This window comes from Hordeum vulgare, chromosome 6H (assembly GCF_904849725.1).
Source record: "Hordeum vulgare subsp. vulgare chromosome 6H, MorexV3_pseudomolecules_assembly, whole genome shotgun sequence".
Taxonomy (NCBI): Eukaryota; Viridiplantae; Streptophyta; class Magnoliopsida; order Poales; family Poaceae; genus Hordeum; species Hordeum vulgare.
The window spans coordinates 420,567,649-420,589,924 of NC_058523.1; the positions used below are offsets into that span (position 1 = coordinate 420,567,649).

The window sequence follows — 22,276 nt, forward strand, 5'->3', positions numbered from 1 at the left end:
TACTCATGAAATGTATCTTTATTGTGAGGCTTTTCTTGCCATTCATCGAACCATAAGTCCTGAAGTGTTTAAGTCTATCTCGACTTGCAAGTCAACTCATGAAGTTTGGACTAAACTTGAAGATATATATGGTGGGTCCAATATTGATGAAGACGGTATTATGATGAAGGAGTTGGTGCATGAGCTCTTCACTCTTTTCGATCTTAAAGAGTCCACCACTACTTCCATATCCGATTGCTTGCACACCTCAGCATCTTCAATCTCACAAGGTAATGACATGGTGAGTGAAGAAATATATGTTGATGAAAATGTCATAGCCTCTATGGACACAAGCATATCTGGCATCACACATAGTGTAAATTATTGTGCTGATAGGTCATGCATTTCACCTAAAGATCCCTCGATAAATGTCTGTGGTGATATGCCTGCTTCCTCGTGTCCTCTTGATCAAAATATCTTGTTTCTCCCTAGTTGCTCTATGACTAATCATTTAGGGGAAATCAAGAAATATGAAGTACTTTTGACTAATGAAGAATTTGATTCACCAAAAGAATCATCATCAACTCCTCCAGTTCACATGTGCCTCATGGCAAGAGGTAATAATGAGGTATCATCTTCCCTGTGCAATAACGATGATATTTGCGATGAGGATGATGATGATGACTTGACTGAAAATATCTATGTGATCAGTAAAATTCTTCATAAAGCTAAAAATAACGCTCTTCAAAGGTTCCAAGATGTTCTTGCTTACTTTGAAAATTGTAATGATTCACTTAATCATGAACAAGCTAAAAGTGAACAACTTGAACATGAACTTGAGAAGAGTCATCAAGCATGTAGAGACTTAAGATCTTCAAAAGGAGAGATTGAAGTTGCTCATGATAAACTTAAAAGGGATTTTGAGGTCCTTCTCCTTGAATGCAAGAATGTCAAGGGAGAGCTCGTCAAAACCTCTAAGATATTTGAGGAGCTTCAATCTACTCATGAGAAGTCTCTAATCGCTACTTACTCCTCTCATATTGTTGATGATACTTGTACATCTAACCTTATCTCTTTTGAAGTATCAACATTGAAGGAGAATGTTGAGCTACGTGCTCAACTTGATTTACTAACTAGCAATTATGGGAAGTTGGAAGAAAACCATGTAATGCTCATAAGCTCTCATGCCGATCTTCTAACATCCCATAATGTGCAAAAGTTAGCTCATGAGGCTATCATCACCAAGGTAACATCAAATGAGTCTCATGTGGATAATGGCACTACTTCTAGTCAAAGTACTATATTTCCATGTGCTAGTCCTTGTAATTCGTCTACTCATAATGTTGCTACCTCGTGTGATGAATTAATTTCCTTGCCTTGTTGCTCTAACATTGAAGCTTACACTTCCTCTAGTACTTGCATTGATACTAACCGTGCAGAGGAAATCAAAGAGCTCAAGGCCCAAGTCACTTCTTTGAAGAAAGACTTGGAACAGTGTCATGAAGGGATGTCCACACTCAACAACATCATGTGTGAGCAAACATCTCCGAATGACAAAAATGATGTTGGAGTAAACTCAAACAAGAACAAGAGGGGCCTAGAACAAGTCAAGAATTCAGCCAAAATCATTTGCTTCAAGTGCAAAGTTAAAGGGCACCATGTTAGATCTTGCCCTCTGAAGACGAAGTCTCAAAGTCACAAGCAACAAGGGAAGCGGCCACAAATTAAATCACATATTCAACTACAAGTTGAAGGAAGGCCTCTTCCCAATAAGATCCAAGCCAACACTCCCCAAGGTGAGAAATCAACTGGGAAGAAAACAAAGGGTAGATGTTGCTACTTATGTCGTGAGAAGGGTCACGTCGCTTCGTCTTGCACGAGAGGTAACTTATCCAGCCCAATCACTATTGATGATACCTATTCCCTTGGGAAGGATAAGGTTGGCAATGTGTTTGCCAAGTTTGTTGGTACTCAAAATGGTGTCAAGAAAAGAACCATTTGGGTTGCCAAGCCTATTGTGATTAACCTCTTAGGACCCAACGTAGTTGGGGACCAACAAGCTCAAACTTGATCAATAGGTGACTATGGAGGACATTAGAGACTTGGATACATAATTAAGAATTAAGGGGTCTTCATCATTCATATTATCTCAAGCCAAGTCATTTGGATTATCAAGTTTCTATCTTATATCCAATGTGCCTCCTTACGGTAACTTATACTTAAACTGTTTACATTGTTAGGTGCTTGCCCCTTTGCATGTTGTGGTTTTGTACCTTGCATGCGTTTGTATATGTTGTGCTTCCAACTTGCTTATCTTGAGTAATCGAGTATGGGTATGTTGGTTTGCATATCATGTACATGTGAGTCTTGTATTGAGCCTTTTTGCATCTTGTTTATATTTTTTGTTGGCTCTTGTGAGAGTTTAATGGATTATCCCATTATGGGGGAGTGATGTCCTTTGCACACCTTACAATCCTATAAATGTGTATGCATGGGGAATACCACTTAGTTTTGATACTTCAAGATTATCTAGTTTCTATGTGGTATGTCTTACTCATGAGAAATTCAAATTCTATATGGTCCATTAAGTATCTCTTGTTGGTTTTAATTTGCCACTTGTTAATGTTGTTGGTTTATCACATTATGGGGGAGTAATATGCTATGTGCATATTACAAACCTAGAAAATGTGTACGTTTGACGTGTTGCCACTTAGTGTTGATATTGTAAATTATCTTGTTCCTAGGTGGCATGTTAGCTCTACAAGTGTCATTTGCTTGCGTTTTGTGGGTAAAGATGATCTTGGATATATTTGTGATCTACCAATGAGTATCACTTCGAAAATACTTCTTGTCCTTGACAATTGGTATTCCCATCATGTGATTGGAATTGCTAATCATCTTTATATTTGATTTTGTGTTTCGTTTGTCTTCCTTGCCTCTTATGAATCTATTTTAACATGTCTAGTGTTTTTATAGATATAGATAAAGTGATGATCCCATCGTGTGCGTTTTGTATTCAAATGCAAATTCTATATAATGCACGTCCCTTGGGGGAGCTATCCTATTTTCTTTAGAACACTCTCTTTATTCACCCATCATAAAATCTTTTGATCCCCATCAAGTATGTGTTGATGGGAGGCAAGTCTTGCTCTTTATGATGCTTTGTGCCATCATGAAAATTTGTCGAGGGCTTGGTTTGTTGGAACCTAGCTCTCTTTTGGAAACTAGATACCTCGTGTTTGTTTTTCCTTCAATTGGTTTCTTGTTGCCTTCTATTTGGCATGTGTCAATGGATATCTCATTCCTTGAGGTATCTTTTAATTGATACCCTTCAAGTGATAGTTCTTTTGTTTTAGGATCTTATTATCACTTGATACCTTGTCTTTTGATGACTTATCAACTTTGTGTTGAGTTGATTCTTGAGAGTCTTGAGCATGCGTATCTAGCTACTATATACAACTTCTTTTGCTTGCTTTCCTTCTTTGACCCAATATATAGGTGAAACTCCACCTTGTAATAAATTGGCTAAAGTGTGCATAAAATTCAAATTCATATATATATGCACATATGTATGTGGAGTTTGTCTTATGTATTGCTGGTTTTCTAACTCTTTGGTCCCAATGAGTTTGGGCACCATTTTGTTTGTTCTGTTGTTCCAGGAACAACTGGAGATGCATTGGATGCTCGGCTGACCTATAAGGAAGATGTTGAGACCATGTGATTATTGGAGCCAAGTTAGGATGATCAAAGAACAACTATCTACTACATCAATCCAATGTTGTCTCGGTAACAAGTATCCACTTCATGCATTCTTTTCTTGCAAAGGACCCAACCTGTCTTTTCTTTTCCAGGTTGCATCATGGCATGAATCTCTTGATTTGTTCTCGTAGTACTTGTTTGCTTTCTCAAAGCATCCGAACGATGATGTCTTACTACTAGTTGGGATGTCTTTGATGTTCATATGTTGGAAGTTCATATTGTACAATAAGAAAATATTAGGCCATGTGCTATGCTTCCAAGCAAAAGATCTCATTGATATATTTATGACTTCCTTTTGGATATCTAGTTTGTTCCTTCTTGTAACCATTTCGTGTGTACATCCTTCTTTGTGGATATATATCATCGTGATTGTCTTCTACTTAGAATCTTTTACACATGAAAGAAGTTACATCTCTAATTAATATCCTATTTTCTTTCACGATCATCACTGCATTTCCTTTTTCAGCTTTTGGTGGCTTCGTGAAAAGTTTTATTTTGAGTGCGTATCTTATTTTCCTACATCTTGATGCACTCTTTGGCCGTGAAGATTATTTTTCCTCATGCTTGTCTTGATGAGGGTTTTGCCATTTCAATTAGTATCTCTCCTCTTAACAAGGTTCTTACTTTCTATCTTCACAATGGGTTGTCACAAGCGTTGGTTCTTATTTTGTTTATTAGTAAGCTTGTGAACCCATTTTCTAGTATGTGTGTGTGGGAATGATATGTCTTGCCCTTTGTATCTCATTTCATCAAGACTATGTTGATGAGTAATGCTCATCCTTATCTTAGTCTTCTCAAGTGCTTTGCCATGACTCACACACATTACTTTGCTTGAGCTTATTCTTAAGTTGCTTCCTTTACATGTTGCTCAACCATTTGTTTTGTGCAATTGGTATGCTTATTACCTCATCTATCTTCTTGCACTCGTTGTGTGTTTTTATTAATTTTGGGGGAGCAATGATCCTATTTTGTGCACATGTATCAAATACAAAAATCTCGTATTAGTGCACAAATCATGGGGAGCTTCTCTAGTTTTTGATAAAACACTCTGTTGCATTTATCATAATATCTTCTATTCATGTGGTTCGAAGGACCATATGATTGTTTGTTCCATCAGGAATCTTTTGATTGCTTGCCTCTATTTTTGTATGTCTTTGTGGCATATGATCCTTTTATTTGCAATCTTTGGGTCCTCATTATAGTTTGTTTCCCTCCAACTACTTATCATTGTATTTGTGTATTTCTCTGCACTCATTTGCTGAGAAGTACACACCTTTTGGAGGACCACCTACTATATTGACTTTCTAAAGTTTTTGTCCATTTTGGCAATCGATGCCAATGGGGGAGAAGCTTAGAGAGTTTACTTTGGATATGTTTAGAGGGTTTTGCTTTTATTGCGTAAGCATTTACGTCTTCATGCATGCATTATTACCTTGTATGTGTGCGCTTGGTTATGCTTATTTCTTATATAAACTCTCTTGAAGTGGTTGTCTTCAATTACCAAAATGGGGGAGATTTTTAGAGCATATATCTCCATATGTGGTTTTGGTAATTGATGACAATTCCTATGGAATAATGGTTGCCTTAAGTTATATTTATAGGATTTGTCCATAGGCACTTCTTGAAGTCCATCTGTTGGGTTCAAGGAGTTTATATGATGACCAAGATGGTATTCAAGGTATTATCCAAAGAATGGTCATAGAGACACTAGGTTGATCAAGATCTTAGACAAAGAGTAAATAAGATGATCAACACACAAAGCGTATAAGATGTACCGAGAGGGATCAAGTGATCCCATGGTATGGTAAGCATTGTACATTACGTGTTGGTGTACTAACCCATGGTCTTTGTGAGAGTCCTATGTGGGGGTTAGGTGTGCTTCCATGGGCTTGCGTCAAAAGGAAGATCTCATACAACCCATGAAGGATGACGTCAAGTGGCGATCGTCATCAAGATTGTGGTGTGCAAGTTCAAGTGGATCAACACGAATATATCATTGAAACTATTGTTAATGATCATGTGTTGATAAGGACAAGCTCATGTGCTAACAAGGCCAAGATCAAGATAAGCATTCCTGAGCACTACATGCTTGATTCTTGTGGATGTTCACATGGTGGACAAATGAAGATGAATACATAAGCTAGGCTTTCCACATTGTGTATGGGAGAGCTGCTTGAAGACTTCATCATGTCTTGCTTTCAACTTGAGCCAAGAAGGAACAACAACATCAAGCTCAAGTGAAAGGGCTAACTCAAAGGTACCGGTTCCTTTGACGTTAGTGGTGCGGAGTGATGATCAGCGAATAAAAGTATACACTCAAGTATGGATCATCGGTACCCCTTTTATAATTCTTGAGTCTTTAGGGATCCCGCACTATTAAGAGGGGATCACAGGTTTTGTGATGAACTTGCTCAAACTAGATATCCACTGTTCTGCTCTTACCACATCTCCACTGCTCTGCTGTTATCAGAAAACAGGACCAGTGCCTCGGACATCCGGCCTCCTCCGGACGTCCGAGGCCCGGACGTCCGACCAGCTTCCGGAGCCCTGCACCAGAAGAACATAAGCTCTATAACTCGGATTTCCGGCTCCCCCCGGACGTCCGAGGCCCGGACGTCCGTCCCCTTTCGGAAATCCGGAACCTCCCACCAGAAGAAGTTGAGTCGAATAACTCGGATTTCCGGTCTTCTCCGGACGTCTGGTCGCTGTTCATTTCACAGGGGTTCCAGTCATATCTACAGCCCTCGGACGACCGACCCGTGTCGGACGTCCGACCCCTCGCGGACGCCCGGACTTCCGGCAACTGTTGGACGTCCGGACCCTGTGTGACTTAAAGTGTCCCCAACGGCTGTTTTTCTCTCCCCACTATAAATACCCCCTCCCAATTCGTGAGAGGGTTGCCCAACACAGCCTTATCCTCATAAGAACACACTTCTACCTCACACACATTTGCTCACACCAAACCTTAGATCCCAAGAGCATTTGTGAGCCCCTTTGAGAGTTGTTCCAATCAAAAGATAGATCGTCTCCCTCTCCTCCTCTCAACCCAAGCTATTTGAGATTTGAGCAAGTTTTGAGCATTCCCCGTGATCTTGTTACTCTTGGAGGTTGGAGACTCCTAGGCGGTAGGAGTTCTTCGGAGAGGAATCAATCCGTGTGATTACCCCCCGGAAAAGTTTGTGAGGGTTTGGAAGCCACCTCAAAGGCTTACCACTAGTGGTTGAGAAACGCCTTCGTGGTGTTATCTCAAAGGGATAATAGGGTGAGCCTTCGTGACGTTGGTGTGCCTTCATGGTAACATCCACCTCTCTAACGGTGACTAGCTTCCCTCCAAGGAAGTGAACATCGGGATACATCTTCGTCTCAGTGACCTTGGTTATCCTTAACCCTAACTCCTTACTTGTGGTTTACTTGTGTTACTTGAGCATACATACATTGCATATTGTTTGTGCTCATTATATTGTGTTGGCCATTTCTTGTACAAGATTAATCATTCAAGCATACCCTCTATATCCACACGTTCATACTTGCAGCCCTTGATATATCGTGTGATATAGTGTGATCTAGTATCTTGTGTTGTTCACCTACTTGTCGTGTGATATAGCTCAAGTAAGTTTGTGTAACTTACTTGGTGCTTGTTAGTAATTGTATTGTGTGCATCTTGGTAGATCGTGTTGTTGATACACGTTGCAGTGCCTAGTGCATTTAGGGTTTGTGCTTGACAAGTACCCTCTTAGTTTATTTCCGCATTAGTTTCAAGCCAAATCCAAAGAAGTTTTTAAATAGCCTATTCACCCCCCCCCCCTCTAGGCATCATCGAGGTCTTTTCAATTGGTATCAGAGCTAGGTATCTCTTTAATTAGGTTTCACGGCCTAGAGAGTATCGATGTCGACTATTGGATTAGTGCACAATGGCATCTTTGACTTTGATGGCACAAATTATACCCTATGGAGAATTCGTATGATTCATCACTTTCGGGCCATGGGCCCAAATACTTTACGAATTGTTCTTGTAGGCCATGGGCCCAAATAGCCTATTCACCCCCCCCCTCTAGGCGTCATCGAGGTCTTTTCATAGAGAATGTGGGATCAGATGACAAACTGAAGGTGGTGTTCCATTCTCTGTCTCTACAACAATACAATCTTACATTCAATACATTCATTCATCAGCAAACAAATCCCCACAAAACAAAATTTCTTGCGGTGCTTGGCACACTGTTGGAGGCATGGGGAGGGGATCTCACCAGATGATGAGTTCCTGCCGGAGGAGAGGATACGATGAGGGGAGCAAGGGTTAGGCGCCTCTATCTGGCCATAAGGAGTCGCCGTTGCCGCGCCATAACCTCGGAGTTCCCCGTGTGAGCCATGGAGGCCCGCCTCCACCTGCAAGTACTTCGCTCCGCCGCGGCGCCGTCGTTATGCATCGAGCAGACGCATCATCCCCAGTCACTGTAGTTGTCGCGTTGATTTGATTCAGAAGTTGTGCTCGAGCGCCAAAACGTGGGCAGCAAACGGGCAGAGGTACGGCAGCGGAGGCGGGTGGGTTGATATCGACAACAGCGGTGGTTGAGGTCAGCCGCAGCGGCGAGTGGTGTGGCAGCAGCCCGGGCACAGGCCGGGGTGGACCAGGATCGGCGCGATGCGCTCGAGCGCCGCAACGGGGGCAGTGAGCGGGGAGAGGTACGGCCGCGGAGGCGGGTGGGTTGAGATCGGCAGCGGTGGCGGTTGTGGTCGGCCGCGACGGCAAGTGGTGTGGCGGCGGCCTGGGCACATGCCAGGGTGGCCCAGGGTCGACGGAAGGAGGCGATGCGTACGGGTATAATTTTTACAGCGAATCATTTTTTCCTTTTGTGTTGCAGATAAATAATGGAGCGCGGGTTGAATAATAAAAATTACAGATTTTTTTTTATAAAAATGTCGCGGTGGGTTTTCCGACGGAAGCAATAGCCTCTTTATTATTACTAGCAAAAGGGCCCATGCGTTGCAACGGGAGAAAGAAATACCACACGGCACACGCTCTTAATTTATAAAAAATGTCTATAATTTGAGAATTTATAGTTACGATACAAATAAAGATGGTCTTATCCTACAAAAATGCAGTTCAAAATTTCACAGGTCTTCTATTTTAACACGGCTTGCATGTAGATTTAATACGTATAAAGAATCAGTCAAGTGACCTTCAGTTTCATCTCTAATCCTGATTTTGTTGACGTGTTCATCCCCAACCCAGATGAGTACCGGTATGAAAGAAAGACGAATAATGACTTATTTATTAAGATTGCACCCTAGATAGTATTTTTATTAAACGTTTAACAGATAAAATAATATGATATTTAAATTCTACATATTTTTCTAATCAAATTCCATGTATAATATGTTAAATTTGAAGTTACGGTTTAAAAGATATGAGTATTTAAAAATATATTTAATATATACTACGAGTTTAATGTCATAAACAGTAAGGGCATTTTTGTAAAATCACCTCGGTGGGTTTTCCGACGGAAGCGATAGCCTCTTTATTATTAGGTAAAGATTAGGTATAGGTATAGGTATTAGGTATAGATATAGATATATTAGTATATATATGATATGGGTCGGGACGTGTCGCCCCTTTGCCCCACCGACGAACACAGAACACATCAGTCCATAATCTAATCTGTCCTCAGCTTTGCTTCTCTATATAGCAGAGATAGCTGGGTAGTCCTTATTGAAATCGCGGACAAGATCCAGCACATTCCCCAGCATGGGGACAGTGGCCCCGGCTACATGCGCGAGAGCAGCGAGCCGAGGTCCACGTCTCCACGTTGGCCGCCAGTGCCTGTGCATCCAGCGCCGGCAGGCCGGAGCCCATGCATCCCCCTCGACCGGAAACCTTCTCCATGGCAATCGAGGTGCACCATTGCTGGAGCTTGTCCAAGGCACGAGCAAAAGCTCTGGACAGGGAAGACATATCATCATCGCCTTAAACAGAATAGACATACACGAAGAGGAGGAGGACAGAAAATGAAGACGAAAAGTTGGGGCATGCGGCAACTGACAAGGTTCAATTTACTGAGAGATACCTTCACACGATACTTCATAGAAATGACAATTGGATCGCATCATCATAAAAAAATGACAAAAGTCAAGTTAGCAGATGACAAACAGTAATATCTTTTCCTTTAAGTTACGCCAACGGGAACGGGGGAATCGAGTTTGGAATTTCCAAGAACACACATTTTTTCATTCATGGGGTAGAGAATGTGGGATCAGATGACAAACTGAAGGTGGTGTTCCATTCTCTGTCTCTACAACAATACAATCTTACATTCAATACATTCATTCATCAGCAAACAAATCCCCACAAAACAAAATTTCTTGTCGGTGCTTGGCACACGGTTGGAGGCATGGGGAGGGGATCTCACCAGATGATGAGTTCCTGCCGAAGGAGGGGATACGATGAGGGGAGCAAGGGTTAGGCACCTCTATCTGACCATAAGGAGTCGCCGTTGCCGCGCCATAACCTCGGAGTTCCTCGTGTGAGCCATGGAGGCCCGCCTCCACCTGCAAGTACTTCGCTCCGCCGCGTTTTTGGGTAGAAAGACAATAGGATCATTGTCTCCGGTGTAATCAGTTTGCCCTCAGTGCGGTTGTGTTCCGTAGACAGGTTTCTTGCACATGCAATAATTTGATTAAGGACACAACTGTGTTTGATCAATTGTATGACTTAAATTGCCTTGGAATGATGGTTTACTCTATAGCAAAGTATGGGGTGTTGTGCTTGTAAATGCACGGGCATCACTTTATTTTTTGTTTCATTACAGAAAATGGATCACGGCTTTGAATCAAGCACTGTTGCCTGCAGTATTAGCTAGAAACTAAATATATGGATTAGAGAAATCCATGCTAAGCATTGATCTAGAGATTGGATGTGTGAGCCACCAACTTATCTGTAAAATTGTTATATTTTTATCCCGTTGCAACGCACGGCAGCGGTGGCGGTTAAGATCGGCCGCGGCGACGAGTGATGTAGCGACGGCCTGGGCACAGGCCAGGATGGCCAGGGTCGACGGGAGGAGGCGATGCGTACGGGTATAATTTTTTCACCGAATCGTTTTTTCCTTTTGCGTTGCAGATAAATGATGGAGCGCGGGTTGAATAACAAAAATTACAGAAACTTTTTTTATAAAAATATCGCGGTGGGTTTTTCGACGAAAGCAATAGCCGCTTTATTATTAGGTATAGATACGGTGTTTCCATCAAGATGTTAACAACTTCAAAATAAATCAGTTGGTTGTGATCACCTAATTGCCTAAGTTATTTGAGACCTGAAAAGTTGGGACTGTTTAGAATTGGCTTGTGACCTTTAGATAGATCCGTTGAGTTTTAAAAAAAAAATGTATCAGGTGTCATGTACTCCCTCCGTTCCTAAATATAAGTCTTTTTAAAGATTGCACTAATGGACTACATACGGATGTATATAGACATATTTTAAAATATAGATTCATTCATTTTGCTCCGTATGTAGACCACTAGTTAAATCTCTTAAAAGACTTATATTTAGGAACGGATGGAGTACGATGCATTCTATTACACTGGCTAGATGTTTGATTTGACAGTGTCATTTGATATTCTCACGAGGTCTCATTATGCAGCCACACAATATCATTCTGCAGTTATCATAATTTATTTGCCTAAAAATAGAAAGGTGCATTCTTGGTGTTCATGTTTTCCTTTCATTGATCCTCATTTCTTGCAATTTCACATTCATGCCATTCCTATTGTTTCTGATGTTTTGAGCTTTAGACCGGGTGATAAAAAAGACCATTACTTCTCCTAAGGGGTGTGTCGCTAATTTTTTTGTGGTTTAGAGTTGAGCACATACTTTCATTAAAAAAGGCGCCAGTATCGCACGCTTTTGGCAATTAACTAATTATGTAACACGTGCAGATTACCGAGCATTACAAAGCTTTTGTTCACCCAGAGGATTATTCAGCCACCCTCCTGTATCAAGTTTATGGTAGCCTGGCATACTTATACAACAATCCAACGGCTTTCAGCACATAACTTATACAAATCCAGACTGCAACATCTATGAAGAATTGGACAACTGATTCTACACACAGCTAATTCTGTGGGTCGTTTCTCAGAATCCGATTCTGCAGAATCTGCAGCTGAAAAGAACTGGCCAATATCCTAGGGAACTCATTCATCAGAGTCTTGATTTTGCTGAGGAGCCCATAACAATCATCACTTTGCCGACGGCTTTCCTATCTCTCAAGTCAGCAAAAGCGAGATGGGCCTGTAATTTTTTTGACAATTATATGGTAAATCTCTACATATGGGAAGAAGGTAAATGCAATTTTGGATTTGATTCAAGAACTGTTTAAGAGCTTCAACATATGAGTATAACATTATTAATGGTGTCAGCCTACATATTTCGACCGCACTAACAATAGAGCATGACCTGTGTACATTTACCAGAAATGAAGTGATGAAAATCACTTGTTAGGTCAAATTATGCTGGTAGAAATTTATATGTTAGAAACAAAACACTAATACTGACACGTAGACACGGAGCCAGCAGCCTAGCAATACCCATAAACACAAACAGAAAATACTATGTATGAATTTATAAGCATCAAAATGATAGCAATTAACGAATATAGATAGGCGACATGGCAGTCAAATGGTGCAAACAATGCAACTACAATTTACCCAACCATAGTTCACAAAACGTCCTTCGACACCATAAAGTTCTGTCTGCCATGAGGATATGTTAAGGTATGCAGAGGCAAGCACCACACAGGTAGTTCATGTAATAGAGGCAAGCACCACACCTAGTTCATGTAATGACTAAGCGAGAAATTTCAGCCTGCTAAAACTATTGTGAAGTTTATTAATGGTGCTTACCTCAGTGAGCCTGTAGGTGTGTGAAATTTTAACTGTTATCAAACCCTTTGAAAGCCATGACAGGAGTTCGTTAAGTGAGTCGATGAGTACTGCTGGCCGGTGAATTAAGTAGCTTCCCCAGTACAGACCATGAATTGTCCAGTTCTGAAACATCACACCACAATTAGCTAGTACTATTATTTTGCAGAAAGCACTTCTATCACTATTCAGTATCCTTACTACATAAGTTCCTTTTTAGTGCTGTAATGTCTAAATATACTAAATTCCGAATATTGCCATCTTATATTCTAGTGTTATCAACTACTCCCTCCGTAATATAAGACGTTTTTTGACACTACACTAGTGTCAAAAAAAGTCTTACATTATGGGACAGCGGGAGTAAGTCTGAAATAAATACAACTTTACATTGACTGATCGTATTGCAATTTCTTGGATGTATGATTTTGATATGAACTTATAGGATTGCATCCATGGTACTGACTGATGGATTCTCAAATTAGTTTCAATATGATGTTGCAGGAATCAAGACTTCAGTGGTGTCTCTTCTTTAGCAAGCTAAAGTTTGTCCTGATGAATGCCTATTCTAGGTATATATAGTAGGCTCTTCTGATTCTAGCAATGCAGTAAAAAGACAAATACACCAAGCAGTTAAAATAAATACTGAAAGCCGACATTGAGTCAATTCCACATATAAAGCAGACGACCTTAACCTTCATTTTCAATACACTAGTATACCTTAATAAGTGCAATGTTAGCTCGAATAACTGGAACATCTCCACTAGCAAATCCAATGAGCAGAATATGTGCACCCCAATTGAGAAGTTTCAAGCTATCTTGGGTAAGCTTGCCACCAACAGGATCATATAAAACATCGACACCTTTGAGACCACTAGCCTTTAAAAAGGACTTGGCACTCTCAATAACATTCTCCTTGCTCGAGTCAATCACATGATCAGCTCCTATTGACTTGAGATATTGCAATTTCTCAACTCCCCTGAACTCAAGACGAATAATATTTACTGACCGGAAAAAAATAGTCAAATATAAAATACATAACAACAACCTATGTTTGACCAGAATACATAACGATGATCCAAGAATTTAATTTGTTGTGCTAATCACCTGGCAACTGCAATAACAATAGCACCGCAAACTTTTCCTATCTGTACAGCAGATACCCCAACACCGCCGGCAGCACCAAGTACAAGTAGCACCTGAGATTACAACTTAGATTAACGAGAATCACCAAAGTACTCGGAGAAGCTTGGGGTGCAGCAGATAAATGCATGATGCATATTGTACTTATGTTTTATACTTGTTAGGGTATATACATACTTAACATATAATTTTACCCTAAATATTAAGAGAACCTGCATATACAATTAACATCCCTCACTGAAGGTCTTTATGTATGTGCATTTTTTTCCAGGGTTTATATATGTGCATATTAACAGTAGGCAATATAGTAGTTTCATCAACTACAACGACAAATCCCCTGCAAAAATAATAATAACCCCTCCTACTATACATACTTAAAAAAAGAATAGAGTTCCATCTTTCACTCCCCACGTGTTCCACGCATCCTTTGTCCTCCCTCCCTACGTACATCCTCCCCTTCCCCTTTTGAATTCCCCCATCCCATCTCTGTTTTTTTTCCCACGGTTTTTATCCTGAAAACTGCCTGGACTGCCCCAAGTCTTATTGACTTACCATATGCCAGTAAGTACTAATTCGGTCACAACAGCTAAAGTCAATCTTTTTGGTACGCAATCATATTAACTCACTAGAATATTTGTGCCCCTGTAGCAACACACGCGCAATGGCCTAATAATGATAAAACAGAAAGGAGAAAGCAAAGAACATACTCACTGATTAACAAAAAAGAAAATAATCAAACACATATATTAGATTAGTGTGATTCATATTACAAGAGTCTTAACTCACACATGACCTATATAGGATCTACACCAGCATGATATCGATGCATATTATTAGGAAACTGTAAAATTTGAGCTGCATAAAAACTAACAACATAAATATTGTATGAGAAAAACTATAAGGTCTTGTATGGTACAGCTCCAGCTCCCAGGTTCTTGCCCGGAGCAGGTAGGGCCAAGCCAAGCAACTCCGCCTCCACATTTTCACAAGGAGTAGAGCATCCCCCTAGTTCAGTTCCACAGAGCGACCTTGGGGTCAGAGCTGAGCAAAAGGTACTCCCGTAAGTATTGGGAAACTACGCAGAATGAGACTGGATATACCGCCCTCATGCCCACTGTGATCCTACCATATGTATAACTCAACCACCATCTGTGTCTGCCCCCAGTGACCAAAGAGTTCACCCTGACAACCCATCTGTCGATCCCAGCAGTGACTCAGACCACCGCAAAGTATTCCTGTGCACCTGATCGAGCAAAGGCATGTCGCTGTTGTTAGGGCTAACCCCAAATCACTGCCTCCCTTCAGATTTGACACACTTGTGTTCTTGTGCATTCAGATCTGCTTATCCCTTTTTTAACTATTGTTTGCCTGATATTTCTCTGTTCTTGAGTCCTTCAGCTCTCGTGTATATATCTGTTCAGCCATAAATTCTGTACAACCACACCTCTAAATGCAGTGCTATATGAACTTGTCACCAGTAAGAGATTTTTTTATTTTTTGCTCATGCCATTTTGCTGGAATGGTTTCAGCCATAGAGGCTGAATTACACTTTGCCAATATTGTGATGGCGAGAAATGTCAATGGGAGAAGGGAAGTTGCATGCAACATCCCTTCTCCAATTGCCATCACAGTACGAGGCAATGCAATGTAATCATGTAAAGTTATGATCTGGTTGATGAATGTATGATTGAACTTTCAGAAGTGTATCTAGTTGCTGGATCTATTTTTGCCCAATGGAATGCTAGAATCCTTGTACAATGAATATGAAGTTCACAAATGTACATTTTTCAGATAAGTGTAAAGGTTCAACATTAAGAATTTATAAATTTTCATAAATGTACTAAGTTCAGAAACGAGAACACTAGAGTTGCTCGAAAGAAGAAATGTTTATGTTTATGTTACAACCAGAGGCAGTATGGTATGTTTGCTTCCAAACCACACTGTTTGTGTTTTGGGAACGGACCTGCTATCTAACAGCTTTCATGAATCATGAACTAGAGCAGATCCCTAGTTAAGTGGATCCTTGAAGAATCAGGAGCGTGGAGCTGGAAAATGACGAGTAGGAGCTCAAACGGAACAGTCCCTAAATAAACGTGTGAGCAAAACTGATCTCTTGCATAGGCCATTAAAGATATTACTGTTCACCTCATAAAATAGTATGTACAAACAACAACAACAACAACAAAGCCTTTAGTCCCAAACAATATGGGGTAGGCTAGAGGTGAAACCCACAGATCTCGCGACCAACTCATGGTCCTGGCACATGGATAGCAAGCTTCCACGCACCCCTGTCCATGGCTAGTTCTTTGGTGATACCCCAGTCCTTCAGATCTCTCTTTACGGACTCCTCCCATGTCAAGTTCAGTCTGCCCCGACCTCTTTTGACATTATCAGCACATTTTAGCCGTCCGCTATGCACTACAGCTTTTGGAGGCCTGCGCCGAATATGCCCAAAACCATCTCAGACGATATTGGACAAGCTTCTCTTCAATCGGTGCTACCCCAACTCTATCTCGTATATCATCATTTCAGACTCGGTCCTTCCTTGTGTGGCCACACATCCATCTCAACATGCACATCTCCGCTACACCTAACTGCTGCACATGTCGCCTTTTAGTCGGACAACACTCGGCTCCATACAACATTGTGGGTCGAATTGCCATCCTATAGAACTTGCCTTTTAGCTTTTGTGACACTCTCTTGTCACAGAGAATGACAGAAGCTTGGCGCCACTTCAACCATCCGGCTTTGATTCGATGGTTCACATCTTCATCGATATCCCCATTCTTCTGCAACATAGACCCCAAATATGGAAAGGTGTCCTTCTAAGGCACCACCTGCCATCAAGACTAACCTCCTCCTCGTGCGTAGTAGTACTGAAACCGCACCTCATGTACTCAGTTTTAGTTCTACGAAGTCTAAAACCTTTCGATTCCAAGGTATGTCTCCATAGCTCTAACTTCCTATTGACCCCCGTCAGACTATCATCGACTAGCACCACATCATCCGCAAAGAGCATACACCATGGGATATCTCCTTGTATATCCCTTGTGACCTCGTCCATCACCAAGGCAAAAGGATAAGGGCTCAAGGTTGACCCCGGTGTTGTCCTATTTTAATCGGGAAGTCATCAGTGTCGCCATCACTTGTTCGAACACTTGTCACAACATTATCGTACATGTCCTTTATGAGGGTAATGTACTTTGTTGGGGCTTTGTGCTTCTCCAAGGCCCACCATATGACATTCCGCGGTATCTTATCATAGGCCTTCTCCAAATCCATGAACACCATATGCAGGTCCTTTTGCTCCATGTATCTCTCCATAAGTTGTCGTACCAAGAAAATGGCTTCCATGGTCGACCTCTCAGGCATGAAACCAAACTGATTTTTGGTCACGCTTGTCATTCTTCTTAAGCGGTGCTCAATGACTCTCTCCCATAGCTTCACTGTATGGCTTAAAAGTCACTTAAGAGAACATATCACTCCATTTGTAGTTAATATGAGACTTAAAAATGACCAGCCATGGAAGTTGAAAACTTTCAAATGGAACTTTAAAAACTTAAGACTTAAAAGGAACAACTCCCAATAGTTGAAGACCAAGAAATGACTTTGGCCTCTTACAACAGCTAGGATTGGGACTAACGTAGGAGCAGAACCTGAGAGTCCACATGTAAATTCCTAGTTGATCACAACTTCCTAGGAAATGGAGTTTTACCTGACTCGATTCATATTCATATGCACAAATGTTTATAATTTGTAATCCAAATAGAATTTGAACCAATGTGAATGCATAGTTAAAATTAGTTTCAGTACATCTCCAAACAAATGTCCAATTAAGAATGCCACATAAAGAATGTCCAGAACATATCATATACATATAGAATAACATATAAAGAATGCTCAATGGATATCAGATAGAATGAAACATAAATAATGTCCAGTGGATATCACATAGATAAATAGAAGCAAATGGAGAGCCCACCTGACCAGCCTTTAGTTGAGCTCTGTGGGCAAGGGCCAAATGCGATGTACCAAATGCCACAGGTAATGCTCCAGCAGCGACCAGGTCACATCCATCAGGGACTACGTATCTGGAACACCATAAAATGGTATCGATTTAACAGTAGAGCTCACCACGGCACAGTAACTGAAGGTTTTGCTATTTTAAAGTTGCCTCGTCTTAAGCTGATTTTTCTATAGATTGTACTCCCTCTGTACCGGAATATAAGTCGCTGGAGTAGCCAACTATGACCAAAGGCTAACGCTTTAAACAAAAATACTTCGAGCGTCTATCTAAGAAGAAATATCCGTGTAGATCAAACAACCGGAGGCTAACAGAACCAAAAAGTAACTAGTTACAGAAATTGCCAACCAGGAGAGGGAGAACAAACTCACAGTGCCTTCTCGTCGGCGACGATAAACTCGGCGAAGGACCCGACGCTGGCGAGGGAGCAGACGCGGTCGCCGGGGCGAAGTCTGCGTACGCCGGGGCCGACGGCGTCGACGACGCCGGCGTAGTCGGACCCTGGCACGAAGGGCAGCGGGGGGCGCTCCTGGTACTTGCCCTGGACTTGAAGGAACGTCGCGAAATTGAGGCTGGTCGCCGCCACGCGCACCCGCACTGAGGTCGGCGAGGAGAGCTCTGGAATCGGTCGGTCACCGGAGACTGCCGCAAACGGAGATTCCTCGCCGCCGGGCGGCAGCGTTGGATCGCCGAGCTTCCGCACCACGAGCGCCTCCATTTCCTAGGTTGGGGTTTGGACCCTGGAGGAGGTTCGGATTTGGACGGAGACGCCGAGAAGAGAAGGCCAGACTCCCCCACCAACCGCCTGCCTAGACACACGTGTCGGCAAAAATTTGCAGAAAACCACAAAACAGGGGAAATACAAAGGAGTCCACAAATAATCATGCAAATGCCATCGTTGCCGCTAACCATCGCCGGACGTAGAGCACCCCAGTGCTGACCCGTAAATTTTGCTCCGGTTCGCGTACAAGGAACTAGACATACACACCGGAGCCGGCTATCTAAGGAGCTGGGTGATCCTCCAGCCCTCTGAAATCAACTCCTAAAACAGTGGTGACCCTTTTTCCTGCTCCACGATTTTTAGCTGCTGCACCACCAACTCTGGGAGTGGAGTTAGGGAGCCGGAGGGCCTCCGAACATGTCTTAAGTTGGGTTTTAACTTAATGGACAAAATTCATATGAACCGGCTAAGTTCATGATAATACAAAAAGAAAATAGCATAAATCATCCATACATAACATGTAAGTATAACAATATTTTAAATTCGATGTCCAACAAGTTTTTCGACGGATCGTATCATCACACACATACTGCTTTCAGCTTCATCCAACAGTGTGTGTACGTAGATGATTGTTCGTCTGTCATGTGATACATCACGGGCAGCGCTTAGGAGCTACACAATGTGAATAGCAACATTGAATGAATGAATGATTCCATCAAAAAGTTGAAGAAGAAGAAGCAAAACTTATGATCTCCTCTCCTGCGTGCAATGGTCACCTTGCCTCCAGTTGAGCAACCACGTGGCAAAACTTTACGACGATGGTCTGAATGATGTACCGTTGATACAATAACAACAACATATTGCAATCATGGATGATGTCGTTGCGCTTTCGTTCGTGAGCGATACATGCATTTGCTGTCATAAGGTCCCCCATCTGCTCCTCCCTATGAAATCCACGGATACGGTCAACCACGCATTGCGGAATAATTCATCCTTCATGGTCGACTATCCAGTCATCCTTCTTACTTTAAAAAAATGACATGGCATCTGAAAATAAGCTCAATGGCATTTGACCGAGCACTGATACGTTTCCAACGTATCTATAATTGATGAAGTATTTATGCCATGTTTACAACAATTTTATATTGTTTTGGTATGATTTGCATGAAACTAACCCGGACTGACGCTGTTTTCAACAGAATTACCGTGGTGTTGGTTTTTATGCAGAAATAAAAGTTCTCGGAATTGAAAAAAACTTTTTGACAATTTTTTGGGTACAAAAGAGGCACTAGAAGCTTCGTGCAAGGACCAGAAGGTGAAGGAGGTGGCTACTACCCACCAGGGCGCGCCAGAGGCCTTGCTCGTGGGTTGGTGGATAGTGGGCACCTCGTGGCCCATCTTGACGTGAGACCGACGCCAAAAATTCTTATAAATATAGAAACCCCCAGAAATAACCCTAGATCAGAAGTTCCGCCGCAAGCCCCTTTAGACACAAAAAATCAATCGGGGGCCCATTCTGACACCCCGTCGGAGGGGGAAATAATCTCTGGTGGCCATCTTCATAATCCCGGCGGAGGCCATGACGAGGAGGGAGTAGTCCACCCTCGGGGCTGAGGTTTTGTACTAGTAGCTATGTGTTTAATCTCTCTCGCGCGCGTTCTTGAGATGGCACGGTCTTGATGTATCGTGGGCTTTGTTAATATAGTTGGATCATATAGTGTTTCTCCCTCTCTATCTTGTTGTGATGAATTGAGTTTTTCCTTTGAGATTTCGTTTTATCGGACTTAATAATTTTATGGATTTGAGAGCACTTGATTTATGTCTTGCTATGAATGCCCGTGGTGACAATAGGGTATCATATTGATTCACTTGATATATGTTTTGGCACTCAACTCGAGGATTCCTCAGGTGACATTGGGGTAATCTATGCATAGGGGTTGATGCACGTTCTCGTCTTTGTTTCTCCCGTAGAAATCTTGGGGCACTCTTTGAAGTTCTTTGTGTTGGATTGAGTATTATGATTCTGAATTTGTTATGGTGCTATTTTAGTACGAACTCTTGGATAGATCGATCGGAAAGTATAACTTGTTATTTTAGTACGAACTCTTGGAAAGATTGATCGAAAAGAATAACTTTGAGATGGTTTCGTACCCTACAGACAGTTTCTTCTTATGTTCTCCGCTAGATAGGAACTTTGGAGTGATTCTTTATCGCACGTTGAGGGATTGTTATGTGATCCAATTATATTAGCATTGTTGAGAGATTGCACTAGCGAAAGTACGGACCCTAGGCCTCATTTTCAAGCATTGCAACAATGTTTGTGCTCACTTTCGTTACTTGCTACCTTGCTGTTTTTATTTATTCAGATTATAAAAATTTATTTCTACCATCCATATTACACGTGTATCACCATCTCTTTGCCGAACTAGTGCACCTATACAGTTTATCATCGTATTGGGTGTGTTTGGGACACAAGAGACTCTTTGTTATTTGGTTGCAGGGTTGTTTGAGAGGTGTCATCTTCATCCTATGCCTCCCATGGATTGATAAACATTAGGTCATCCACTTGAGGGAAATTTGCTACTATCCTACAAAACTCTGTGCTTGGAGGCTCAACACGAGTCTACAAGAACAAGTTGTGTAGTAGACATCAAGCACCCGTCGGGTGTGGTGGCCGCCATGGAGGTCGTCGATAGGGTGGTGGAGTGTACCTGGGTACAAACGGATCCAGGGTGGACAACAACGTCGTAAAAGGCGAGCGGGCGCATCGATGCTAGTTGTGAACGTCCGACGATGCGTGTGTGGCGGTCAGGGAGGTATGTAGGCGGCGGGGGAGGTGAAGGGTGCGAATGTAAAGTAAGGGGGAGAAGTGGCAAAGTGGAAGAAAATGGGACCGGGAGGGCGGATTTAGTGCGCGTAGGGTGTCGAAGTCCAATATGGCTGTTATCCGGACTCCCCCCTCCCACTTTGTCTTTGCTTTGCGGGAGAATGTGTGTGTGGACCGTCGAGTGGACCGATACATGCCCGCATTGGATGGCTTCCGCAGTCCAGACTGCGTGGTCCAGATGTATTCCGATTGTTTGAGGGTTAGCGTTGGAGATTCCCTTAGTGTATCATTTTCTTTCTTTGAGAAGAAGTAAGGAAAAGTGATGTAGCCTGCCGTCGTGTGACGCCCCCAGCTTAATTGTATGCTAACCATACATGCAAATGCTTGCGATCAAGATTAAGGACTCACGGAAAGATATCACAACACAACTCTAGACACAAATTAAAGTCATACAAGCTTCATATTACAAGCCAAGGGCCTCGAGGGATCGAATACAAAAAGTCGAAATCAAACGAGTTAGCGGAAGCAAATAATATCTGAGTACGGACATAAAACAAGTTGTGCCTTAGAGTGTTGGAAATATGCCCTAGAGGCAATAATAAAATAGTTATTATTATATTTCCTGTTTCAAGATAATGGTTTATTATCCATGCTATAACTGTATTAAATGGAAACATAAATGCACGTGTGCATATATAGACAAAAATTGTGTCCCTAGTGAGTCTCTAGTTGACTAGACTGTTGATCAAGGATGGTTAAGGTTTCCTAGCCATAGACAAGTGTTGTCACTTGATGACGGGATCACATCATTAGGAGAATGATGTGATGGACAAGACCCAATCTATGAACGTAGCATACGATAGTGTCATTTTGTTGCTATTGTTTTCTGCATGTCAAGTATTCATTCCTATGACCA

General features: G+C 41.9%; 1 protein-coding gene across 2 annotated transcripts; it reads right to left on the reverse strand.

Moving 5' to 3' along the window:
* Nucleotides 1-11,602: 11,602 nt before the first annotated feature.
* Nucleotides 11,603-18,610, reverse strand: LOC123401900 (quinone oxidoreductase-like protein 2 homolog). Of its 2 annotated transcripts, XM_045095759.1 has the most exons (6): nt 18,184-18,610; nt 17,771-17,879; nt 13,753-13,844; nt 13,366-13,624; nt 12,631-12,774; nt 11,603-12,019 (listed from the first exon to the last, which is right to left on the reverse strand). In XM_045095759.1, exons 1-6 carry the CDS (start codon nt 18,528-18,530, stop codon nt 11,930-11,932), a joined length of 1,041 nt encoding a protein of 346 aa, XP_044951694.1. In that variant the 5' UTR covers nt 18,531-18,610; the 3' UTR covers nt 11,603-11,929. The 2 variants fall into 2 exon arrangements, with proteins under 2 accessions (XP_044951694.1, XP_044951695.1); XM_045095760.1 differs by lacking the exon at nt 12,631-12,774.
* Between the last annotated feature and the right edge of the window lie 3,666 nt (nt 18,611-22,276).

Coding starts and splice junctions, on each gene's coding strand:
- LOC123401900 (XM_045095759.1), bottom strand. CDS start 18,530: ATGGAGGCGCTCGTGGTGCGGAAGCTCGGCGATCCAACGCTGCCGCCC. Junction 13,625..13,752: donor ATTGTTATTGCAGTTGCCAG/GTGATTAGCACA, acceptor TCTTGAGTTCAG/GGGAGTTGAGAAATTGCAAT. Junction 12,775..13,365: donor CTAACATTGCACTTATTAAG/GTATACTAGTGT, acceptor GTGATGTTTCAG/AACTGGACAATTCATGGTCT.